A 9604-nucleotide genomic window follows, 5' to 3' on the forward strand; every position below is an offset into this window, starting at 1 on the left:
AGCCAGGTCTGACAGGAATCAAAGCCATTATTCTTTCTGTTTTACTTGATGAGGCCAAATCATGGAGGGCTTGGAATGCCAGGCTAAAGAGTTTGACCTTTCGGTTATAGACTATGGGAATTGCTGAGCAAGGGAGTGACAAGTTTAGAGCAGTGTTTAAGTGAGACTATTCTGATGACAGTGATGTTTTGTGTAGGTTTTCAACCTGTATGACTGTGTATATTGTATAGCATATGCAGTTGTTTAAACACACAGATATCTTAGGGCAGAAGATTATGGCAGTAATTCTCAAACTAGGTTCCACAGAACACTAATACCTAATGAGAGGTGGTCCACGAGAGAATAGAAACAATGTGCCTTTTCTCTGGAAAATGCAGAAGGAACAAGTTTCAAGACAACCAGGGGGCTGCCAGTGTTCTAAGTGAACTACTGGTGCTGTCATCTCATCTCATCCTCCAGATGTCCTCACCCATACCTTGTGGCTGTCAGGCAGGGTGGGGGTTACAGCTAGGAGCCTCCTTCACTCTGCTCTGTTCTTCATCCTCTGTGATGGCTGATCTGAAGAAAACACCTGTCCCAGGTAAGCTGTCATATATAAAATAGCCTAATTCCCAGTGTCAGGAAAAGGGAGGAGCCTTCCTCCTTCCTTTTACTGGGCCGGGTCTTTCGTCCAGGACCACACAGTGTGGCAGGGCAGTGCCTTTATGGAGCAAATCTAAATGTGGAGAAGACAGTGCAGCGGCAGGAACTGCCCAAGATGCCTGAGGTGTCATGCAGCCCGTCCACAGTGGCCATGAGGACCCAGTACCCATGAGACAGAGGCCAGACCTCCCAGCCTCATCTGTCTGGCAGGACCTCTCTCGCCCACTTTCTCTTGTTGCATCCTCGAACTTCCTCCCCAATGCATACTGATCCGGGTCTTTTCCCCATCCTCAGAGGCCCCGCTCTAATGCCCTCCTCCAAGAAGCCACCGACCAACTCCGGCACTCCATTCTCTGCCACAAGAAACTCCAGGCTTTGTAGAATACTGAGTGTGGTTGTTTCTGGTGAGCAGTCCAGCCCCAGGGAGGAGAAAGCAGCATAAGGGAGGGATGGCCTGGTGCCAGCACCCACTGGCCCCAGAGGCCCTGGGCTAGGGTGAGTTGAAGTTGTTTTCATAAGGGGCTCTGAGCACAAGCAGAGGTGCCTCAAAGCCCCAGGGAGGAAGCATAGCCCAGTGTCAGGCCATCTCCTGACTAACCCAGGATGGGGTGGTCATGAAGCCCTCTGCGGCTGGTCTCTGGGGGCCTCTCCATCCTTTGTTGGCTCTATTCATCCTGCTCCTGTAAACAGTCGCTTCATTCTGGGCTCTCCCTAATTAACCCTTTTGAATGTGTCCTTTCTTTCCTGCCGGGAGCCATCAATACCAACTAATTCAGTTAAAAAACAATACCATGAGGTCTAATCACACCTGGATCTGCAGCCTGGATCCAGCCAGCCCATGGGAGCACGTTTGCAGATGATGGTGTATGCTCAAAGCACAACACGAGGCCAGCAGGTTGAAGCTGAGAAAACCATCCAGGCCAACACAGTGCTAGGGACAGCAAGCACACAAGGATGCCCATGTGAGACTGAAGAGGCAGTCCAGAAAAGGAAAGAGCCTTGAGATGTGTCCAACCAGTTTAATATCCGACGAAACCGTGCAAATGCTAAACTACAGAGCACCAGGGTTACAAGAGGCATGAAGGCCTGGGGGTGGGGGAGGGGGACACTACAACGTTGTCATGGGGAAAATGGGATCACCTAACATTGATGGGGTGGGGCGGTCCCCTGGCAGTTCGGACTATGACATTTTCCTTAGGGGAACCTGCATGCCTTCCCGAAAGTAGGAGAAAGCCGGCCGCCTTCACTCGCGAACATAAATTCTCGTGCAGACCACGTCATCGGCGCCAAACGTCTGCAGAGAAGAAAAGGAAAACCAATCAGTGCAGATGCCTGTGCAAAAATGTTTGAAGCATATCACTAATAAGGCTACTTATGACCCTGGTAAAAACTCTTTGTAACAGACATTCAATTTCCTGTGCCATGTGCTCATGCTAAGGGTTCCCCCCCGCCCTTAAGCTCCCTGTTGGCAGACAGGCAACCAGGGTATAGAATTATGTTATATAAAGTTTTCCTTTGCTTCTGAAACCTGAAAATGCTGACATAAGAAATGCCAGAAGCTTTGGTTTTAAAGTTAAAACTGCAAGGGGAAGAATATATTGAACCTTTCTGAAGTGGTTTTGTCTCTTTTCAAATGACTTCAAGAGAGAAAGAGGCTTGGGCAGCTGGAGACATGGGGTCCAGCTCAACAGCCAGACGGGACTGCTTGGGAGAAGGAATCATAGAACTGCTTTCCAGGAAGCAGCCATCTAGCCAGGAAGGGTGCATAAGTAATACTCAGGCCAAATGCAAGCTAGAAAATCAGTGTAGCCAGGAGCCATGGCTCACGCCTGTAATCCCAGCACTTTGGGAGGCAGAGGCGAGAGGATTGCCTGAACCCAAGGTTTCGAGACCAGTCTGGGCAACTTGGCGAGACCTCATCTCTACAATAAATAAAAAAATTAGCTAGGCATGGTGGTGCTTGCCTGTGTTTCCAGCAATTTGGAAGGCTGAAGTGGGAGGATCACCTGGGCCCAGCAGGTTAAGGTTACTGTGGCCACGAGCGTTCCATTGCACTCCAGCTTGGTGACACTGAGACTCCAACTCAAAAAAAAGAAAATTGGTGTCAGCTGCAAAAGCATATTGTTGGCATCCAGACCTGGCTCTGCAGCTCACAGCTGGCCAAGCTTGGGCAAGTGTCTTTCTCTTTTGGCCTGTTCAGGCAAAGGGGCGGGCTGGGGGTGCTGCTGAGAAGAGGGGTGGAATTGAACAAGATGATCCCAAAGTCTCTTTCCAGCTAAAAGTCTACAATTCTTTGTTTGTTTGCTGTAGGGAGAACACGAATCATTCCACAGATGGAGAAGGCCATTTTTTTTTTGGCCCCTGAAATGATATTGGTCTAAGTAAACTGTCTCAACTTTTCCAAAAACTAGCAATTACTCACAGGCCTGCTTTTGTGGGCTTCTCACAGGCAGTAAGAGCAGAGAAAGTAATATGTATGTCAAAAAACAAAAAACAAAAATTCCCCAGTCTGTAAACCTGACATGGGTATGTTTACAGATGTATGTTTATTTGCCAGAGGATCCTTCTCATTCAGATTCTCAAAGTGGCCTGAGATTCAAGGTTTAAAGTCACTGAACTCAGAGCTCAACTATCCTCAGATCTTCATATTCTTACTCCTCTGCAGCCCTTAGTTGGTCATCAGATGCTCTCAGAGATCATTTGCTAAAACATTATCCCAACACCTGTGTTTCAGGGAAATACTTCTAGTCCTTAGTGATTATGGAAGCAAATGCTCATCACTAGCTGCCTTTCTTTTATTTATGTATTTATTTTGGAAACAGGGTCTCATTCTGTTGCTCAGGCTGGAGTGCAGTGGCATGACCCTGCCCCACTGCAGCCTTGACCTCCTGGACTTAGGTGATCCTCCCACTTCAGCCTCCTGAGTAGCTGGGACTGACTACAGGTATGCACCATCACACCAGTCTAATTTTTGTTCTTTGTTGTAGAGACAAGGTCTCACCATGTTACCCAGCCTGGTCTCAAACTCCTGGGCTCAAGCAATCCTCCCACTTTGGCCTTTCAAGGTGTTGGGATTTATAGGCGTGAGCCACCACGCCCAGCCTGCTTTGCCCTCCTTCCTTCCCTCCCTCCCACCCATCTCTGTCTCTTTCTTCCCCCTTTCCTCTCTTTTTTAAAATTTAAATTAAATTAAATTAACTGATTTGAGTTGAAGTCTCACCGTCACCCTGACTGGAGTGCAGTGGTACTAATACAACCACTGCAGCTTCAATCTGCTGAGTTCACGTGATCCTTCTGCTTCAGCCTTCCAAGTAGCTGGAACTTTTTTTTTTTTTAGATACAGTCTCCTTCTGTTGTCCAGACTGGAGTGCAGTGGCACAATCAGAGTTTACCACAGCCTCGACCATCGGGGCCCAAGTGATCATCATCCCACTTCAACCTCTTAAGTAGCTGGGAATAAAGGCACGTGCCACCACATCTGACTAATTTTTAAAAAATTTTCATAGAAACAGGGTCTCATATGTTTCCCAGGCTGATCTTGGACTCCTGACTTCAAGCAATCCTCCTGCCTCGGTTTCCCAAAGTACTGGGATTACAGGTATTAGTCACCGCACTTGGCCACTAGCTTCTTTTCATACTAGTGACCTCTGGACCAGGTTGGCACAGTTATACCTACACATTCGTTGCTCTACCCTCTTTCCCTATGAATGAGAAATGCAAGTTATCCTGTGTGCTGGGGGTATGTGGTGTGGCTTTCCCACCATAAATCGACCTCTCAGATATCTGGAACCCTCGGAGCCATGTTAGTTTTCTGGAACTCTTTGAGTTCTACAGCCATAGACTGTCAAATGGAATACCAGCATTTGGGGATTTGACTCTACCCTGCAGTAACTATTCTAGCCATCTGACAGCACTCTCGGACTAACAAATGGCTTCATGACATGAAAAGAAATCTCCACATTTCCAGTCACTTTTGAAGTGACCTTCTCAGCCTACAAACTATGCTTAGAGGTTCCTGAAACAAACTCTCTGTAGAATATTCCTGAGTGGTTTGAGGGAGTATACTCAGTTTTCAAAGGCAGGCAACTTCCAGCCTGGGGGCAATTTACTGTTGGCGCTGGGAGAGCTTATTCCAACTTAACAAGGATCATTTGCCTCTTGTTATATGGAGACTGCATCGCCCTCCGTTTTAGATTTATTAACAATAATAACCCTTGAAACAAAAGTCTACATTTCAGATCCCAAATGCCAAGGATTAATGCACCCTCTGAGGCTTGTATATATGTTTGCTGAGCCAACCCGGGAAGGATATGGGGGGAAGGTGGGGGGGGTTGGAGGTGGTAGCGTCCATCTAGTAGGATTGGCTGCTCTTATGCTACAGAGGTTCATAAAATCACACCTTCTCAGAGCACAGCCATTCTGCATAACCCTCAGCTACACTCAGGAACTCTAAAATCATCTTCTTTGCTGCCTCTGGTAGCAGGAAACCATATGTGCCTTTTCTCCCAGATTTCCATGTCACAGCCTCAAATTGCTCCCCTAACCCCAGCAAGTATTACTTCCCTGGAAACAACATTAACCAGGTTGCAAATTAAGCTCATCTTTTCTCCGTGAAAGGAGAAAGCATGTTAAATCATCCTAGGAAAAGACAGAGGAGGATGGAGGAGAGAGAAACAGCGAGGATCAAGCAGCCTTAGTTCAAGTAACAGACAGCTCAATTTAGGGTCTTCTTGTAGAATAAACATGTAATTTCAGGGCTGAGAGGGACTTTAGGGATCAGACTTCAGCTCAAACTCTTATTTTATAGAAGGGGATGGAGCTTGGGAAGGGAAGGGCCATGCCCAGGTCACACTGCAAGTCCTTTCCTTGCACTCATCGCTGTCTTCTGGTCCCAACATTTCAGGGAAACAGGGCTAAGATGGGGTAGATGTTATCAAAATGTCTAATGGAGAACAAAGAATGGAATTTCCTGGAATTACCCAAAACAGCTTTTCCCTTTGCTAGCCTGGGGGGGAAAGGTGGTTGCCAAGAAAGGTTGGTTAGTTCTGAAACACAAAGTGAGAGTGACATGGGGTGGTCCTGTCCTCCCAGGCTTCCCTGCTCCTCTGCCCCCAAAAGGGGAGGAAGAGTATGATTCAACTACAGGGATTTCTAACTTGGCCACATCAGGTACATTTTATTTGGCTGGGAGGGAGTGCTTAAAAAAGTTTCCATCTGAATCCTTCCAGGGAAGAGCCCACCTTTTCCAATTCTGAAGGGGTTTCTCCCTCTACTTGGTGTCACACTCAGATACTTCCCAAACTAATATTGGTTGCCTGGCTTCCAAAGGCTACTGGAGTTTGTAAATTGGGGTAAAAATGTTCTCTAAGTCTCTGAGTGCTTGATGTGATAAAAATTTCTGAAACCTTTCCTGGCCAGAAAAATGGGGAATGAGAAGGGGAAAAAAAAGTCCTTTCTGCTGTGTGAGCCTGGGGACCTCACAGAGCCCAGGCATTTGAGCTTGCCGGGGGGAGGCTAGCTTAAAAGTATGTCACCGCCACTGGGATGTATCCAAGTGGACAGTGGCAGGCACTCAGGTCTGTCTCTAGCCCCTAGCCTGCCCTGTGAGCCACTCCACTTTCCTGCCAACCATTTAACAATGATCTCCTCTGACCTAAACTGTCATCTCTGGTTTTCTGCTCTAATTTTAATCCAGGGCACATGGTGTTGTTCTCTGAATGGCAAGTGAGGACTACATGTCTGTGGGCCCACATTGGGCATCATCTGGGGAACTCCAGGACCATTTCAGGGTCAAAGGGCCCTCACCAGGATAAGTTCGTCATTGGCCAGCTCACGGGTCCAGTAGGTTTTGGGGCCGTCCCCTTCTAGAAGAGTTTGCGTGCAGTGGATCTTGTTCTCATTCTCCCAAGTGGCTAAACTCTGCGGGCGGGAAAACCATTAGTGACATTAATTACAGTCTCAGCAGCGGGAGCGGAGACAACAATGAGCACCGGAAAATAATTGCTGTGCAGAGAAGCAACACATGGTCCCTCTCAGCAGGTCACAGAATCTTCTCGGCTGAGCCTATAAACCCAAATTCAGAGCATTGGTCACAGTTTTTATAAACTTATACACCTTGTATCACACACACACCCCTCAAAGCAGTAAAGCTTCAGGCAAGTGTTAACATGTTTAGGAATAAAATTTAGAGTATGCAATGATTCATTTATATAAAAATGAACTACTTCAAACAATTAGGATTTTAAAGGCAAGAACCGTCACATCAGAATCATAACATTTTAAAACAGTTAAGACACCATGTTTGTAACCACATCTGTTGTCAACACATCAGAAACGCATTCCCTGCATGGGTTTGGGATTAAGAATGTCCTTTCTGTTTGTTCTCCTCATCAGATGTAGTAATCCCTATTCTGATAAACCTGGGTGTCTCTGGCTCTGAGGCTAAAAATGCTTTCCAGGTTAGGTCCCTCTAGAAAAACAAACAGCTCTGAAGGATCTTCGTGCTGTTGGAGCAGAGAGGCGAAAAGAGGGATTCCCTGCAATTCTCCCCAGTGTCTGCACAAAGCAAACCATGGAACAGCTGGGATGGGGGTGTGGGGGAGTAGGCCAGGGTTGAATGTGCACATAATCACTTTTTAACTAACACATGGGACACATTCATTAGGCAAGGTGGGGCGGGGGAGGGGGTTAATAAAGCCCCACTCTCCAGACTGTTGTGTGAACCTTTGATTTTTTTTTCTTTTAACTCAGAATGTCCCTCCCTGGCAGTAGCCACAGTTGGATGTTCCCAAATTGAGCCCTGCCTAGTGCCAAGCCCTCTCCCTTGTACCCCCAGCCCTTCACTCTAGGCTGTCCTGCCCTTTTGTTTAGGGGAACAATGTGGTGACTTGGGCCTCAGATGTCACCAGCTCCAAGCATGAACAAGCTCCGACAATTCTGGGGGCCAAAGACTGCCTCCTGGGTCAACCTGCTCCTGAAGAGCTGTTTCTCCCTCCTTCCCCCAAGCCCATTGCCCAGAGAGTCCTGCTCTGAGATCAGCCCTGGCACCGCTCAGGAAAGGTGACAAAAACAATTTCTCACTCTCTGGAATGTTATGACTTTTTTCTTTTTTTAAACATTAGGGAAAGGGAGGCAGACATTCTGTCACTTTTTAAATAAGTGATAGAAGAGCAATGACTTTTCCATCTGGTTAATCAAACGCAATGTTTGCCCTTGCAAAAAAGAAATGTACATCCCCTAGCTTCTGTCCACTCGTTCACTCCCGAGGCCGAAGTATGGAGGAAAAAAAAAAAAACTCTTCCCCTTGAGCACTAAGAGAGGACACTTAGTCTAATTTCCCAGCCAGAATCCGCGTTGCTTTCGGAAAGATTTCGCCGTTCCTTTAAGGAACCAGGCTGAGGGCGGCGAAGAGAGATGCCCGGGCCATCGGGAGTGCTGAACTGGATCCAGAGAGTTCCCAGGCGGTCCACAGACCCAGGGGATGGGGGGGAGGGGTCGCAGGAGCTACTGCTCCACCTGGGACAGGAAACGTGACGACCGCGCGGCCCAAGAACCCGGTGGCCCCTGCAGCCTTCTCCTCCCACGCCGCCCGCGGTAGGCGCCGCAGACCGCTGCAAAAGCCACAGCCGGGAACGCGCCGCAACCGGAGCCCGCGCTTAATTTAAGCGCTGCTGTTAGCACCCTGCGAGGCGGCTTAGGGACGGGTTTGAGATGGAATGAGGGTAGTACTTTCTCCCGAGCCCAGGGCAAGCAGGTTGCACAAACCGTCTCTGCAAACAGCCCGTGCACACACCCTGCAAGCAAGGCGCGCCCCAGGCTGCAAAGAGAGACATGGGTTGCTCCGGCTGCGGTGGGCCACGGGCACGGAGCAGGGCCCCGGGGACGCTGCACGGGCTCTGGGGGCCTCACCCTGCACTTGCGTCCGTCCACTGTCTCCTCCTCGAAGCCTTCTCCAACCTTGAAGTTGATCTCCGTGGTGCGCACAGTGGTGGACGTCTTGATGTAGAACTGATCCCCGTCCTGGCGGATCTCCACGTGAGGCTTGGACGCAGCCGCCACAGCCACTTTTCTCAGCATGGCGTTCACACCTGCGCAGGGCGTATCACAGGCTCGGGTCACAGGAACTCGCCGCCGGTCGGGACCGGTCGGGCACGTCCCGTGCCCTCTGACTTCAGACAGGGGCCTTAAAATTGATCCACTCGTCTCCCTGGCCTCGCCCTCCTTTTCGAGATGAGAAACTGAGGCTCAGAGACGGTAAGTGGCTTTCCCCGGGCTGCACAGTGAATTCGTGGTCTGAAATTGAGTCCCCAAATTTAAAGTCCCTGACCCTCCTTGCACTCCAGGAATCTCTCCTCGCTATGATCTGGCACGAGATACAGACCGAGCCGTCGGGGAAGGCGCCAAACATCCAGCCGACGTTCGCTGAACGCGTGGGTCCCGGGCTCTACTCACTGCTCCGGGACGGGATGATCTATCGCCATGGGGACTCCCTCCTGCCTGGGGCTCCCCAGCGTCCACCCCCTCCGGAAACCGGGCACCCCGGGGACCCTTCTCCCTGTCAGGGCGCGCCCTCCTCACCAGCTTACCCAGCGCCTTAAGCAGCTCGTCGAAATTCTCGCTGCTGCGCATCTTCCAGGTACCAGCGAAGTTGGGCATGGTGGCGGAGGTGGCGGAGGTGGCGGCGGCAGGCGCGGACAGCGGCGGCGCAGCGGGCACCCTCTGAGCCTGCAAGGCGGAGACTGGAGCTCTGCGCCCTGCGCGGCGCGCCTGGAGTCACCCGGAGAGCGCCCCCACCCGCCGGGCTCCGGGCCCCGCCCTCGGCCCCGCCCTCCGCGGCCCCTACCCAGTGTGAGCTCAACTCTCCGCCCAACTGTGCCCCCACCCCACACCCCTCGGCGTTCCAGCCTCCAGAGGGCCTGGCACCCGCCTTCCAACTCGGGGCGCCTCCGCCACCTTCAGACCG

The 9604-nt window shown here is 50.2% G+C and overlaps 1 protein-coding gene across 2 annotated transcripts; it reads right to left on the minus strand.

Moving 5' to 3' along the window:
* Window positions 1-1641: 1641 nt before the first annotated feature.
* On the minus strand, window positions 1642-9404 carry CRABP1 (cellular retinoic acid binding protein 1). Of its 2 annotated transcripts, none has more exons than XM_008054317.1 (4): window positions 9228-9404; window positions 8551-8729; window positions 6448-6561; window positions 1642-1936 (listed from the first exon to the last, which is right to left on the minus strand). In XM_008054317.1, the coding sequence occupies exons 1-4, from the start codon at window positions 9295-9297 to the stop codon at window positions 1886-1888; spliced, it is 414 nt and encodes a 137-aa protein (XP_008052508.1). In that variant the 5' UTR covers window positions 9298-9404; the 3' UTR covers window positions 1642-1885. The 2 variants fall into 2 exon arrangements, 1 of the variants encoding a protein (XP_008052508.1); XR_002481754.1 differs by having other exon boundaries at window positions 1647-1936; window positions 8435-8729; window positions 9228-9378.
* Between the last annotated feature and the right edge of the window lie 200 nt (window positions 9405-9604).

This window comes from Carlito syrichta, unplaced genomic scaffold (genome assembly GCF_000164805.1).
Source record: "Carlito syrichta isolate Samal-C Ts95f unplaced genomic scaffold, Tarsius_syrichta-2.0.1 Scaffold289529, whole genome shotgun sequence".
NCBI lineage: Eukaryota > Metazoa > Chordata > Mammalia > Primates > Tarsiidae > Carlito > Carlito syrichta.

Excerpts from the sequence above, each read along its gene's own strand:
- CRABP1 (XM_008054317.1), bottom strand. The coding sequence starts at position 9,297 with ATGCCCAACTTCGCTGGTACCTGGAAGATGCGCAGCAGCGAGAATTTC. Across the intron at positions 6,562-8,550 it reads TGGACGGACGCAAGTGCAGG|AGTTTAGCCACTTGGGAGAA; the intron begins GTGAGGCCCCCA and ends TCCCGCCCGCAG. Across the intron at positions 1,937-6,447 it reads CCAATGACGAACTTATCCTG|ACGTTTGGCGCCGATGACGT; the intron begins GTGAGGGCCCTT and ends TCTTCTCTGCAG.